At 40.6% G+C, this 16,366-nt stretch overlaps 2 protein-coding genes across 2 annotated transcripts; both read left to right on the top strand.

The window, feature by feature from the left end:
- Positions 1-662: 662 nt before the first annotated feature.
- Positions 663-8,256, top strand: ndufa9a (NADH:ubiquinone oxidoreductase subunit A9a). The gene is made up of 11 exons (XM_080475858.1): positions 663-1,997; positions 3,348-3,521; positions 3,844-3,941; positions 4,036-4,127; positions 4,244-4,385; positions 4,476-4,578; positions 4,729-4,799; positions 6,044-6,120; positions 6,738-6,833; positions 7,013-7,079; positions 7,165-8,256. The coding sequence occupies exons 1-11, from the start codon at positions 1,943-1,945 to the stop codon at positions 7,333-7,335; spliced, it is 1,146 nt and encodes a 381-aa protein (XP_080331984.1). The 5' UTR covers positions 663-1,942; the 3' UTR covers positions 7,336-8,256.
- Positions 8,257-9,206: 950 nt separating this feature from the next.
- On the top strand, positions 9,207-16,166 carry LOC308116430 (putative polypeptide N-acetylgalactosaminyltransferase 8). Its single transcript, XM_080474614.1, has 11 exons — positions 9,207-9,457; positions 10,576-10,822; positions 10,997-11,163; positions 12,043-12,226; positions 12,330-12,527; positions 13,203-13,317; positions 13,395-13,580; positions 14,446-14,583; positions 14,670-14,765; positions 14,840-15,007; positions 15,126-16,166. Exons 1-11 carry the CDS (start codon positions 9,298-9,300, stop codon positions 15,261-15,263), a joined length of 1,797 nt encoding a protein of 598 aa, XP_080330740.1. The 5' UTR covers positions 9,207-9,297; the 3' UTR covers positions 15,264-16,166.
- Positions 16,167-16,366: the final 200 nt, after the last annotated feature.

Genomic DNA, 16,366 nt, shown 5'->3' on the forward strand with positions numbered 1-16,366 from the left:
TTTATGTAAAGATAATTGTGTTCAGAGTTCAAACTAAGATAAAAAAAAAAACATTTCACATTTGTATGGACCTAACATTATTTCTCTGGAGTAGCGTGGCCTTCAGTGGTGGACAGTCTGTAAATTTAAAGCAATTTGGTTCTAGAAATGACTTTTTCCATCACTCTCCGAACGCGACTGAGGGTTTGTCCCTGTTGCCTACAATAACTGACTTCCCCACTAGATGGGGCTAAGTAGTTGGGACCCGTTCATGAGTAATCAGCTCCGCCAAACCCAATCGTTTCGAATTTGGGTTGATTTCCAGGTCGTACAGCAGCTCAGTCACAATCTCCGTATGGCAAGCCATTTCAGCATTTATTAGATATTCCTGATATCTAACTTAAGGTCCATGTACAGGGAAGATCTTTGTCCTCACGAGTATGACAATTCAGTGCAACTTACAAAGATTGAGACAAAGTTATATTTTGGAAAACATATTTACATATCCTAAAACTAAATGACATTAGCATTACACATTTCGGAGTCCGGAAACCAATTTATATTTCAGAAAATAAACAAAACACCTTTACAATCGCCAATAAAAATTGACAAACAGCAAAACAAATTTATAAATTAAATCTACCAGGGACATTCCGGAAGAGGAATGTTCCAGAATTGACCTGGAAGTGAAAATGGGATATGAATATCAATATTATTCTGAGACACAGACTCTCACACAAGAATAGACATACAGTTACTCTATCGAATGTCACCGCAGTTGTAGGTCAGCCTCGGTGTGAATCCAGTAATGTTCATTATACGCTGCACTTTGGTTAAATAAATGTTTATGTCAGGCAAGTCACTTTGATTAATGATCTTATTGCTGAGGAAAAAAATGATTTCATGTTTTTAGCAGAAACTTAAGTTGAATGAAAACAACAGGCAGCAGCAGCTCTTATTGCATCGGCTCCACCACACTTCAGTCTTAGCTTCTCTGTATGATGATACACATCAGTGCAAACAGCTGGAGTACGGAGAGTTTGACTGTGAAGTGAATTGCTTTTGTCGGGCGATATTAATAACCATCTACAGAACACCCAAATACAAACCAAACTTCTTTCAGGACTTCAGCAAACTACTGTCTTCTGTATGTGTTGATTATGACTTTGTTGTGGTAATGGGCGATGTTGATATTCATTGTGATAATCCAGAGTTGAACAGTGTTAAGGAACTTCTGAACATCTTAGACCTGGTATTTCCTGAAGGTCAAAACATTTCTGAGGTTGAAACCAGCTCTGCCTTCAGCTGCTGTCAATGACCTTGTAGAAAACTTCAGCTCTAACGTTACAGACACCACTGATACCATAGCTCCAGTCAGGGCCAGAGTTGTCTGCAGCAAGAGAAAAACCTCAAGAAGGAAGGTATTTCAGTCAGGGCCAGCAGTAACAGTAAACAGGCTTTTTACATTTGCCTTTCATAGATTCAGAAAGTAAACATCTGTACTATCTCTGTGTGTCTTCCTTTTTTTAAGGAAGACACACAGAGATAAGGACCATCATCACTAACCAGAGATGCAGACGCCAGACAGGCAGAACAGTACAGCGACTGATTTTTTTGTTTGTTTTTTTTTCACAGTAAGTGTGGTTGGTTCCACCTTTGCGATTGAACGCTTTCGGTATAGCATTATTGGGGGTTTGATGAGAATAATAATAATAAAAAAAATGCATGCATACCTTGTGACTGAAGGCAAGCAAAGTAATCGAAACTATCGACAGACTCATCTTCATCAGTCTCATTCATAAATTGTTGCTGGGGGTTCTGCTGCTGAGCTGCTGCCTCTGTAATCAGTCCCACCCTGAGAACACTCACCATTCCACACTTCCTCCAGTTAGCCTTCACTCGCCGACGAATGACGTAGTGGCTCCTGCGTGTTTTGGCCCAAACGGCTGCCGTAGTTGGAAAGATGGCGGCCATAGCATTGGTTAGCCGACCTGCGAGTGTCCTTTCAAAGATTTCAAGTAAGTAACGACACTTCTGTGGAAGGAAGGTACATGACAACACGTATTGCGTGTTGCGGGGCATATTGTTGTGCACGTGTCGTCGCAGCACGTGTGGATTATGCACTCGGATTGAGTGACCTTGCTAACAGGGTCGGCTAATAACCTGCTAGCAAGGGCTTCGGTTCGCTCTGAGCTAATATAAACACTGAAAATAAATAGATCTACTAAAAGATTAAATGTGAACAAACGTCGTATTTCTTTTTATGAAGGGTACTCTTTGTTGGGTGGGCTCCTTTTGCGGTTTAGTCGCGATCGTAACAAATGCAGCAACGCCAGAAACCAATGAGTTAAACTAGTCTCTTACCATAATAATAATAAGAGTAATATGCTTTTTTTCTTTTATTTTTTATTAAATATATAACAACTATGGATTCAATATTCCCCTGTACAGTGTGGCTGAGCCTGCACAGTTACTGCAAGTTATTTGCTGCGTAAACTATGGTGGCCCAGAAGGGCCAACAGCACAACGACAATGGCAGGTTACAATGTGGAGAAATAACACCTAATTTCTCTTTTTTTAAATATGTGTACTAATTTATCAATGGATTACTGGAACTCTCCACCTTTGTAGCATATTATTATTACCAATTGATTTCAATCCTTACCTTGTTTATTTTTTACAAACAACTGCTGAGACTGAAGCGCTCCTTTATTCATCGATTTATTCTGGGATTAATCCAAACATTTTAGACATAATGTAAAAGTGTATGAAAGTATGGCTTCCTTCATGTTTGGACTTGTTAAAAAAATAAATACGCAATTCAGGTACACAATGTGAAAAGTCTTCAGTATAACCCTTAAGCAAGGAGCCACATTTTTCTCTTCTTTTTTTAAATTTCAAAATGTAAGGTGGTGTTGTTCTAATACAGAGCTGTTGGCACATCTTAGGGTTGTTTTTTTTTGGGGGGGGGGGTTTGAGCTGTTTGAGCATTTCAACTTGCAACATCAAAATACTCACTAAAACTAAACACTATCATTGTTTTCAACTGCAAGAATCAAGTCTATCGATGAGGAAATGGTTATTTTCACATCAATATTTTCATGATAAATTTTTGCACCTGGACAGATCACGCATCCATCACGGGGCGTGCGTGAGTGTGTGCGTGCGTGCGTGCGTGCGTGTGTTTTGCTTTCCGGAATGCTTCTTAAGGAGATTCCACACTTTATTTCAGAGACAAAATGCAGTATTTTAGATTCTTCCTGCACATTTCCAAAACTGATTTTTCTTATGGGAGACACACAAAAAAAGGTGTATTGTCCCAGATTCAGCCTTTTGATGCAGACTCTGTGTCTCTCTCCTTCTGTCAGGCAATTGCTCCCCGGCTGTTTTGTCGGCTGCCTCCGTCACCACAGTCCAGCAGAGGAAGCAGCACCATGCTGTCATTTCCAAAGGGAAAGGAGGACGCTCCTCATCCAGCGGGATCGCGGCCACAGTGTTCGGAGCGACCGGTTTCCTGGGTCGATATGTGGTCAACAGGCTGGGTGAGTCCAGGCATTGCTGTGTATTTACTGTTGACTTTATGAGCAAATCGTACCTGCCCTGTGATTAGGATGTAGTCATAGAACTGTATGGCATTTTGTAATCATGGCAATTCCTATGTTGTGTTGTTTTTTTTTCTTTCTTCCCATATTTCTCACTGGAAAATACATTTTTACCAGTTGCAAAAACCAAAAATTAATCAGATTTTGTAGTTATCTAAATAAGCGAGAAAATAGTGGTTGTTGAGATTATCTTTGTGGATATGCTTGTAAATTTAATGGCAAGTTACAGATGTCTGTGTGTCTTTTTTCTGATGATGTGCAGGGCAAATAGGCTCACAGGTTGTAATCCCTCACCGCTGCGATCAGTACGACTTGATGTACTTCCGGCCCATGGGTGACCTTGGACAAATCATTTTCATGGTCAGACACATTTTTACACGTTCATTGACTCTGGCGACTGAAATATTTAAATAAAAACAAAAAATTCAGATGACGGGTGTCTTGCGTGTTTTAGGAGTGGGATGCAAAGAACCCAGACTCCATCAAACGGGCTCTGGAGCACTCGAATGTGGTCATCAACCTGGTGGGCAGAGAGTGGGAGACGAGGTATACTTGGTTTCTAGCGGGAAAACTATGTTCTGTCATTAACAAGAAGCTAAATTTGGATTTAAAACAGGCTTTGTGGATCCGTGGTAGAAGTTTCTTCTCCTCTTTTTGTGAAGGAACTACCAGTTCGAGGACGTCTTTGTGAGCATCCCTCAGCAGATCGCCAAGGCAGCCAGAGAGGCCGGCGTCACTAAATTTATCCACATGTCTCATCTCAACGCGGACATACGCAGTCCGTCCAAATACCTCAGGAACAAGGTAGAGGGCTTCCCCCCCCCCCCACGTCTTCCACTACGACTGACGTAGATTAATACGGGTTAAATATAGCTCTGTGTTGTTTTGCCCCAGGCTGTAGGAGAGACCATGGTGAGGGACGAGTTTCCTGACGCCATCATCATGAAGCCCTCTGAGGTGTTTGGCAGGGAGGACAGGTTCTTCAACTACTACGCAAGTGAGTTGGGTTTTTTCCCCCGTAAAACGATGGTCATCCTTCAGATCAGAAGGGCCATGTCTCTTTTGGAGTTTTGTCATGGGATTGCTGCACATTCACTTAAAGATCTGTGAAAACATTAGCGGTAACAATAGCTTTATTCTTTTTCAGACATGCGCTGGTTCGGAAATGCCGTCCCGCTCATTTCCATGGGGAAGAAGACAGTAAAGCAACCCGTTTATGTGAGTGTTTTAAATAGCAAAGCAGCTCCTGCAATTTATAATGATAATATGAACCAGTACTTCTCTTCGCGAGGCAGTTTACTGCGAAATTATCTCCAATTTGTATTGACAAGTCACTACTAAGCATTTCAACTGAGTGGCTTGTAAACACTGTTAGAATACGGTTATAAAGAAAACCATTTCTCTAATGCCACTACAATTATTGAAGCTTCCATGAGAACAGCTGAGGAGTGTTGTGCTGGCGTTCTGTCTTAGCTGTTGGATTTTCCGATCAAATGCAACACAGAAGTTAAGGACTTTCACACCAGTAAGACCTGCTTGCTTCAAGAAACAAATTGTTGTGTTGGTATTCCATCAGCTCGGAGCTCATTACTACCTGGAGAGCAGGGGTGCTCATTATATCGATTACAAAGGTAGTGTAGGTAGATCTCATGGCATTAAATAAAAAAAATAGACGTCAGCCTATCATCCATCCCGTCACTTGATTGACATACAGCACAGCCAGTCAGACGACATCTGACACTTGGGTCACTGCGCAAACACCGGCGAGTTCCCGCCAATTTTAAACTTAAGAAAGGGTTTAAAAATGAGTGGTGAAGCTGGACCAAGTAAGAAGACCAAAACTTATCACTTTCATATGGAATGGGTGGAGGACTTTTTTTTTTTCCACGATGACATTTTGGAAGAGCGTCTGCCTCGTCTGCCAGTCGACCATCGCAATACCGAAGAATGGAAATGTGGAGCGGCATTGTCGGACCGTTAATAGAAAATACGACAACGACTTTCCGGCGAAAGGCGAGCTGAGAAAGAGAAAGTAGAAGGAACTAAAATACCAGTTTGTCCGGACAGCAGTCACTTTTCTCACAGGCAACTTCAAATAAACAAGACGAATCCGAAGTGTTGTCCTTGGTGAGTCACCTCATTATTAAGAACAACATCTCCTTCCAAGACAGACAGACGGTTAAAGAGGCATTCCTTAAAGCAGCTAGCTCATTGTTCAGAGACTTTAAAAAGAAGAACTGTAATCTTAAAAGTGTTTACACCCCTGCTGTGGAGTGTTCAGAGAGGAGGCCAAACTGGTTGGGCTACACTTGAGAGCTTTTATTAAAATTAATATTATTTTTTCTGTTGGGTGTGTCACGTCATCGGCTACTTCGAAACCAAGCCGATTCCTTGCTTAATTCCAATTGACCGAGTTACAATCGTTGTGTGCTTTGTTTGTTTTGTTGTTTTGTCTCTCTTAGGTGGTGGATGTGGCCAAAGCCATCATCAACGCTGCCAAAGACCCGGACGCTAATGGGAAGACCTTCGCACTCGTCGGGTAGGAAGTCACGTCAACAACAAAACAAAAAAACACTTGTTTTTGTTTTTTGAACAAATTGAACAAATTCCGAAAACCTTATAGAGCAAATTCAGTGGTTTGGTTTTACAGGTAAATGCATGTTTTCTTCCTTTCAACAGCAAGGGCACCGTATATCCTGGGTGGGAGGCCATGCAAACTATACATAATACTAAGAACTAATTTTGTTTATCAAAAGTGAGAGTGTGAAAACAAACATTTTTCCTCCACGACTCCGTTTACACCTTCTATTTGTCAGATATTCTGGTGCATTTGTCACTGAACTCATGTTATAAATGAATCTAGATGCATTTAATAGCTACACTAAAATACAATGAAGAGCTTGCAATACATTTCTAATAATAAATCAATTTCTTTGTTACCTAAATATTGTTACGACAAACAAAAGGCTACATAACATGTAAGAATGTGTTGGTTTCACATAATTGTTTTTTTTTTTTTACATCAGTACCATTCTTTTAGCTTTTTTTTAAATAAAACTATTAAAAGCAGCTTGCATAGAATTTTGTATTTCCTTTACTTTACAGACTTCCAAAATGACGATTTCTCCTAAAATACTCTTTTCTTCCTCTTTCTAGTCCCAACCGTTACCTCCTCCACGACCTGGTGGAGTACATCTACGCCATGGCGCACAGACTGTTTGTGCCGTACCCGCTGCCTCGCCCCTTCTACAAGTAAGAGTCCACAACCGCCGCTCAGCTTTTCTTACACGTCGACCCCTTGATGATGCACTTCTGCTTGCTTAGCGCTGACATTTGTTGGAGCTCTTGCTGTTAATGTGCAGAGCGGACACGATTGAAACAAACTTCACCGCAAATTAGTTATCGAAACGATGTCTACGCTTCCTCTTCAGTCTGGCCGCCCAGGTTTTCGCAATGAACCCGTTCGAGCCTTGGACGACCCCGGACAAAGTGGACAGGGTAAAATAACCAAATAATTACATGGAAACTCATCGAGCCGCCATCACTTTTGTTTGTACATTAAAAAAAAAGAATTCTTTTCCAGTTTCACACAACGGATATGAAGTTCCCGGGGCTTCCCGGTCTGGAGGATCTCGGCATCACTCCAGCCTCCGTAGAACAGAAAGCAATCGAGATTCTGCGCCGCCACCGCCGCGTCCGTTACCTGGAGGCGGAGCTGGACGAGACCAAGCCGGCCAAAACCGTCAACTACTAAAGTACAACATGAGAAATCCACTTTGGACGCTTTGTCTTTCACCCTATTCTGTACATAAAGAATTGTCCTAAGATTATGTTTTTGTCTCGACTGTTTTGTTTGTTGTTTCTTTTTTAAACAGTAATTGAGTGCTGAAAATGAGCACAACACTGAGACATGACACACTGCATCACATGTGTACTGTGTGACATTGGAGTTGTGCCACCCCTATACTTTAGGTGGCAGTACTGAGTCACTATCATACAGTTTCTTATTCTACCTTTACTTCAGAGGCCACATGAGGTGCAATTTGATCTCAAAGTGGGCCGGACTGATAAATAATAGCACTATAATTATAAATAACCGGAAATTAAATTCTTAGTTTTAGTGCAGCAAAGTATTAATATATCATTAAGAAGTTCATATTTAATGACTTATCCTTTAACAAACGTGACGTTAGAATCAAAGTGGAGGTATATTATATGCTTTACAGCTTCGCACAGTGGATATTTATTCCACTATTTACATCTTTAGCAGCAGACTAAAACATTTAGCCACATGTAGCTGCAACTCAAACATATAGTTCATATTATAATCAGAATGACTTGGTAAAATCTAGAAATTATCTTTAATGTAGACACATTTTTAGATCTGTGTTGTAATCCTGATGGCCTGAACTGATTCTCAACATAATAAAAAAAAATAAAGTTCGCCCCCTGGTGGCCATGTACATAAATTGCAGTTAATGTCATGTTTCAAATTAAAAAGATAAACAGACCTTTTATGGTCCCGGATGTGGTGTAATTCAGCCAGATGCTGTCCGGGTCTGAGCTTCTGTTTAGTTTTGTAGTATTTATTGTCTGTGGAGCCACCATGCTTGTAGACACCATGTGGAAGACCACACCGGCGGTCAACTAGGAAGAATAAACCTTCTTTCCTTCGACTTTCTAATTTTTTGGGGGGCAGCTGCGGGGAATGGTATGGACCAGCTGGAACCAGCAGATGGCGGTAATGCAATTTCACGGATGCCAACTGCCTTTAAATCTAAGTGAAGAAGAAGAAGGGCAAACCGTCATCAGGGACAAAAAAAAAGCTGCTGTGTGTAGTGAAAAAGTGAAAAAAAAAAAAAAAAAAGAAGAAGCAACTAGTTTATCAGCTAAACAGACGGAAGCGTATTGCATTCACATGAAAAAAATAAAAATGTACTTAGTTTTTCTGGATTAATGACATAATTATCTCATAATTATGAGGAGAAAATTATTTGTAAAGTTTTATTTCCATTCGGTTTGGAAGTTGGGAGTTACTCTTGTGTTTAAGTATTGTTGACGGTATCGTTATTAGTTTGTCAAATTTACACAGCGTTACCTGGACTGGTTTATAGCTCCAAACAGTCGTTGGGAAACCCGGTTTATTACTGAGCCTCATTATCCGTGATACACATAATACAATGGAAACACACACACACAGACACACACACACACACACACACACCCACACACACACACACACCCCTTGTTAATGCTTTCCAACTGCTGTTAGATTAAACGAGCCTGAGCAGCTCTGTCTAGATTGTAACATGATTTTCAAGCAGGAACATAAATTAACTTTGAAAATTAAATTAACTAACATTAATTAAGTAACAACAACAAAAGAAAAACATGAATTTGATAGTTGAACGAATGACGCCATACCACGTTTTGCTTTACTCAGGATGTCATCATACAAGATGTTTGGTTTTCTCTTTTTCTAAACCATTTTCAGCCACTTATTTGTGCTCTTTTATTGATTGTTGAACAATTTATCAAATCAGAACTGAGAGACCTGTTAAAGGTTTCATGGTAACAAATGTTATCTTTCAGATAAGGGGTCTGTTGTCGCAAGACGCCAGTGAGAAACTGCTCACGGAGCAGAGTTGTTAGTAGGGCAAGAAGACATTGTTTAAACACACACACACACACACACACACACACACACACACACAACATGAGGACATATATGCGAAAAACCGGAGTAATTGGAATCTTTTTACTCACCATTTATGTTCTCATCTACACAATGACAAGCTTCAGAGGAGGGAAATATGTTGAAGATCAAGATGTGAGGAGTAAGCTGGATCAGATTGAACAGAAAATCAACCGCCTGGGTGAGTACCGGTTTGTTTTAAAGCAGAACTCGTCACAAAGAATCAGCAATGAAGAAAATCTGTTCAGTTTCAGAATTGTATTGACCTTTAATTAACAAATAGGCGTAATATAGCTTAAGAGAGTGTAGTTTAATGAATACAGGTATACAAATTTAAATACAACCAGGTCAAAGTTTGAAGATAAAATTCACATCCGTGCATGGTTTCTTTAAAATGAGTGTGTGTGTGTGTATGTGTGTGTGTGTGTGTGTGTGTGTGTGTGTGTACAGAACGAACCGATGAAAGACATTTAAAATTTTACATTTTACTCATTACAATCATTTAAGTTTTCAATAATAAATAAACACTTATCTTTAATAAAACATGACGCAATCAGCTCCAATGGGGGGGGGGGGGGGGGATTTGAATGTTAACTCCTTGAATGTGGTCTTTTGTATATAATTGTTTTTAATTACACAAAATTATAAATTCTTTATGATTATGCTCTTTATAATATGATATGTATGATATGACAGGATAACATTAGTAAGTAGAGTTCAGTGGTAGAACTATATAAGTTTAAATTCCCTCCTGTGGAAACACACAGAGAATCCACCTTACTTGTCATTCTGGGAGGTGTTTTTTTTCTTCTTTTTAGTTCTATTGCAGGTCCAAGGGTCTTGCTCAGGGACCCACGGCGTACAAACATAAAAAAAACTCCACCCAGACTTTCATGCTCTCAGGCGAGGGCGATAACCACTGCACCACAGTTTTCTTTATTTTCTTCACTGAAAATAAAAGTCTTCCGCGCCTTCCATATAGATAACTGTGTACTTCTTCAATCATTTCACTCTAACTCAGAGTCGTCCAATCGCGCGAGGAACAAGCAAGTTTGAAGAATGTAGGGAGGACAATGTACACATATATCTGTTCACATGTAGGGAAGAAAACTAAAAATGTATCATGAAATGTAATATTTTAGCTGAAAAGGTAAGCTTGTAACTTTCCACCGTAACCCATCTTTCTGAGTTTCTCTAAACAAGCAGCGTAGATTGAGAGGTAGATTGTGAGTTTGAAAGAGTAATTTCAAAACTGAACAACACACCTGATCCCATTTTATTCTCCAACATGAACAAAAGCTGCTTTCATGGAGGTACAGAGTCGGAAGACTTCCCGGGAAATTGTTCCCAATGAGGACAAAGAAGAACAGAAGGATCTGATGCCAAAGCTATACCCTGACTCGCCGCTGTTTACCAGATGGGGCGACGGCCTTGAGGAAAAAGAGCAAAAGGAGGCCGAAGGCCTCTTTCAGATTTATGGCTACAATGTTTTCCTAAGTAACCGGTTACCACTCGACAGAGAGCTGCAAGACACAAGAGATAGAAGGTGGGAGAAGAAGTGATTTTGGAGGATTGTTTTATCTTAAAACCTCTGCTCCCTAATGGCTCATGCTGTTGTCTCCTGTCCTATTGGTGCTCAATGAAACATGCACACATACAGTATAGTAACCATTTGAGATCTTCTCAAAACATTGATCAAACACTGTCTGACCCCATTTAGATGTCTGCTGAAGAAATATCCGGAAGACCTGCCGAGCATCGGTGTGATACTGATCTACATAAATGAGGCTCTTTCCATCGTCAAGCGGGCGATAAGAAGCATCATCACGCACACGCCGCAGCGCCTGCTGAAGGAAATCGTTCTGGTGGACGACTGCAGCACCTACAGTAAGTCCAACTGTGGTTTCACGACATCACGCCGCCTGCCCGTGTTTCATACATCGTCGTGTCCCACCTCAAATCACAACGACTTTATGTCACTTGGGCCCCCGTTCACAAGGACAACGAATAAGAGTGTAAAACTTTCTTCACTTTTGGGGGGGCTCCTTACTCTCTTAAGCTCTCCCCCTCCCTCCTCGTTGAAAATAGTTCCTTCATCTGCTCATGCCTATGTAAACAAACATGGCGGACCCGTAGTGGTATGACTCACGGTGCGTATTCTAGTTTTATCGTCCATATCAGTAGTTTTATAGTTGTGACTCACCCCTTAAAACAATAAGATTTGTCATCAGTCCACATGAATGTCGCGTTCTCTCGAATTTGTCCACGTTTATACAGCTTGTCGCCGTCCGGATGTCTGTAGTGTGACATGCACCCCCCGCCCTCCTTTTTTTTTTTTTTTTTTTTAATGGATTAGGTGTTGTCACGCGAGACGTGGTGGTGTAAACGGGGCCTTACTCTAACAGGGTTCTCCAAAACGATGCCCCTCTACAGTGTTCAATCTATATATCAAAGAGGGAGCTCTGGTCTTAATGACAGATACGTTAGTAAAATCTTGCAAGCTATTAAAGTTGTCAGCACGATTGCCTCGAAGCAACAAGATCTTCAATCATAGGCTGAGCATGTCTGGAGGGACTAACATTGGATTATACTGAGTGGACAGGTCATGAGAAAACCCACATGAAAAAAGTTCCCCAAGTCCAGAATCGACCAGCAGATGTTGTTGTGGGGCCAGAATGATCACCACGTGGGATGAGATGCCGGAGACACCCTGTAGAACATAATCGATTCAGTCACAGCACATCTGACTGTGGACACTGTTTTCAGACGACCTGAACAAACAATTAGAAGACTACATAGATCAGATCCACAAAGAGAGACCTGGACTCATCAAGAAAATTCGCCATGAGAAGCAAATGGGCCTGTCCCAGTCACGAAACTCCGGATGGAAGGCGGCTACGGCTGATGTTGTGGCCATTTTAGATGCACATATTGAAGCCACTGTGGAATGGTGAGTATTCAATCTCAACTATTTTCTGTTTTACTTTCTGTTTAAATTCTGTATTGGTTTTTAGAAAAAAAAAAAAACGTATTCTTTCTCCCCTGGTCTGCAGGGCAGAACCTTTGCTGGCCAGAATCAAAGCTGACAGGACAGTGGTGGTCTCCCCGATGTTTGATAAAGTCCATTTCGATGACCTACACGTGGAAAGATATAACCCATCTGCTCATGCCTTCGACTGGGCGTTGTGGTGCATGTATGAGCACTTCAGCCCCGCCTGGTCAGAGATGAACGACGAATCGCAACCCGGGAAGTACGTGAGACGACGTCAGTTTGTTATGATAGTCAACGCCTATCAAATCACTATGAGCAGCTAGATTAAGGTGGCAACCCTCAACCACCAACATTTTCAAGATTTTAAAGTTTTGAACATGAAGCAAATTCGATTTACACACTCCTGCTATTGTTGGGTCTAACGCCATGTTCAAGTTATGGGTTTGCTGAAAACGGTCATGTCCTCCTATCTAATGAAGCAAAGCGTTACGATAAGTATTAGTGGCAGCTACACTAGTACTACATTAAGTACTGTAGTCATAAACTGCGAGCTATAAAGCTGCTCTCTCTAGAGCTGGAGATGAATTTTCATCCTATTTTTTATCTTTTCAAAATTTTATTTGCACACCTGGATTATTCTCGAAAAGTCTCCTGGCTAAAATTTTTAAACAGGCTAAAGCTGCTCAAAATTTATAGTAAAAAAAAAAAAGTGTTATGAGAAGGAGTGACTAAAAAAAACAAAACTTTGAAGTGTAACTAAAACCTGGGTGGAATGATCATCGATCATAAATAAAGTCAGTTCGCAGTTCAAGCTCAAACTGATTGATCACAAAGGGGATAAGTCCGTCTATATGAGTGCAATTGCCTCTGTGTTGTTTTCTTCCTTCACAAAATCCCTGCATGCTGAGTGGAAGTGTTGCGCTGTGGCACACAGGAGTCCCTCCATTATGGGAATCTTCGTGGCAGACAGACATTTTCTCGGTGAGATTGGCGGCCTGGACGGTGGGATGACGGTTTACGGAGGAGAAAACGTGGAGCTGGGGATTCGGGTGAGTTGCCAAACTCGCAGTTAAATGGTAACCAGTTGGCACTTTCACTCACGACAGTTTGGACTCCGATCTTTCAGGTGTGGCTGTGTGGAGGAAGCATGGAGATCGTGACGTGCTCCAAGATAGCTCACATTGAGAGGGCTCATAAACCGTATGCACCCGACCTCAACATCGCCATGAGGAGGAACGCCTTGAGGGTTGCAGAAATGTGGTTGGATGACTACAAGAAAAATGTTTTAATCGCCTGGAACCTTCCAGGGAAGGTTGGTAGGGTTCTTTGTACGAGTGTTTTTCTACGTGTGTGTGTGTGTGTGTGTGTGTGTGTGTGTGTGTGTGTGTGTGTGTGTGTGTGTGTGTGTGTGTGTGTGTGTGTGTGTGTGTGTGTGTGTGTGTGTGTGTGTGTGTGTGTGTGTGTGTGTGTGTAGCTTTATGTAAACCAGGGATGTCAAACACATTTTAGTTCAGGGGTAATTTCAGTGCAGTGTAATTAAGTTGCAAGATAATATTTATTTATATATTATTTCATTCTGTCGATTGATTGTAGGAAGAGTAACTTTCCAAAAGTGATTGCATAATGTTTTTTATTTATTTATTTATTTATTTATTTATTCGTTTGTTTGTTTGTTTACCAGAAAAGAAAAGCACCTCCTTCATGCAGTTTGAATAGGAAGGATGAACACAGGTTTTCCAACTTAACAGTGTCAACTTCCTTACTTCGTTCTTATATTACATTTTTTTAATCAGTCTACAAGGGAAATAAAAAAAGAAAGAATATCATATTCAATATTGTCAGCAGCTTCTTGCTAAGACCTTTTAAAATATACGTGTCCACTGTCCATGTTTAAAACCGCCAATATGTTTACAAATCTGTGGCAGATGCAAAAACCACAGCCTTTATAGTACCACAAAGGTCATTGGATATATAATATAATGTTCTTCTACTTCTAAACATGCCAGATTTATTTATTTTTTTGTCTTCCAAATGTACAAGAAGTATATTAGGCTTACAGGTAACCAGTAGAAATTGAGCAAAGTAGTTTTTAATTTTCTAAAATATGACTATTCGGGCTTAAAACGGTCAAAACCTTCAGTAACGCATACATTTTTGATTTTCCATACGACCTGCAGAACCATGGAATTGATATTGGTGATATTTCTGAGAGGAAGAAGCTCAAAGAAAAGCTGAACTGTAAACCTTTCCAGTGGTACGTAGACCAAGTGTATCCACAACTGGAAACGTGGGATAACCTCTTGGGGTATGGTGTGGTAAGTTGAGAATTACAAACATCTTGTCTGCACCAACTAATGAGATTAAGCTCTGATGAAGCAAACATCAAACTGTGATGTTACAGCTGAGAAACAGCCTATTTAAGGACCTCTGTGTGGACCAGGGAGCCGTTCCAGGAAACATCCCCGTCCTGTATACGTGCCACCACCAGGCGCCACAGGTAATTAACTTTATACCGAAATGGTTATGACCCAAATAATTCATGACTTCTTGTTTGGTTTTGTTTTTCCACAGCTCTGCTACTACAACACAGACGGTGAGATTTATGTGGGAGGGATTAAATCTCACAAATATAATAATAACCGCTGCCTGGTTGATCCGGGTTCGGGAAGCAGCCCCACACTGCAGGACTGCCAAGTGGCAAAGCTAAACTCACTGAACATGCACTGGAACTTCAAACAAGTAAGGAGATGTAGAATTTAGGCCGCTTCATGTTGCCTTTCAGTATCCCAGAATCCAAAGATGTGTTGATGGACATTCAAATTGCACACCCACGCTCATCCCCATTCAACCTCTTCAGGGCGAAGCCATCAGAAACAGAGAGACAGACCGGTGCCTCGAGCTCGCTCAGGGAGAGGCCTCCAACTATGTGCTGATCGTTCAGCAGTGCAGCGGACAGAGCTGGACGATAGAGCACCTGGTGACAAGTTTAATTTAATTTTAATATTGAATATGCAATGTTTCAATGTGGAGCCACTTTTTATGTTTTCCTTTATTTCTTTACACAAAGAATTTTTGTTTAAAAATCTCTTCCTGTAAGCTTTGAGCGTTGAACTTATCTGGAGAGTGACTTCATCGATCATCTTTACGCTCATGCTTTTGTACAATAGTGGTTATTTCAGTTGACACCACGTTTTCGACTGTACGGTTCACACTCTTTGGAAGAAAACGGAGTTAATAGTACTATAATTAAATGTTGCTAAATACAAGTTAAGCCTGAGTTGCATGATGGGTAGCGCTGTGGTCAGCACTCCCGCCACATAGCACACACGCTGCCATTTCTTCACACAGTCCAAAAACATACTTTAAAGGTTAATCAGTGACTCAGAAATTGTCTCTTGTATTTTTATTTTTTTTGGTTTGTTTTTGTTTTTTTTCATTCTTACTGGTTCACTGAAATGGCTGAATTTACCATTATGAATTTGATTTAATTTGTAACAGTCCCACCAGACATTTAAACTGCCAGTTTGCGCAACGACTACTGGCCCCAGGCGATCAACCAATGAGCGAAATCACGGTAAACGTATGTTGGATGGCTGTCTGGATCAATACATCATTCTGAAGTAAGTTTTAAAAAGAGGTTTCGAAACAAAAGAAGATTCTGTGACAGTTGGAAAACACAATTAAAGGCAATAATCTTATATCTTTTTATTGTTGTATTGACTCTTCTGTCAGGGGCTGTAAATGGACTGAACAGATTGATAGTGAACCTTAAAAATGGCTTTATGATTCAGTTCAGTTTTCATGTTGCTGGCTGGCTGATTTTAAAAGACTATTAAACTGCCGCCTAGAATAATAAACGTTGTGCCCTGCAACGAGGGCAGGTACAAGAATTAGTATCAAAGACATGCTGTCAAGGTGAATTTGTACAAACATACAACATCATGCAACAGCTATCGGAAATTTTTTTCAGACATTTCACTGTATTTTGCACCACAAGGTTTCATCAAAATGATTTTTTTTTTAATGATACAATCTCAATATCAATCAAATTATGTTGATATTGTAGTAATTTTCAGTAGGAATTGTTTCGTTTTGTGA

The sequence above is a fragment of the Lipophrys pholis genome (genome assembly GCF_963383615.2).
Source record: "Lipophrys pholis genome assembly, chromosome: 11".
Lineage (NCBI taxonomy): Eukaryota > Metazoa > Chordata > Actinopteri > Blenniiformes > Blenniidae > Lipophrys > Lipophrys pholis.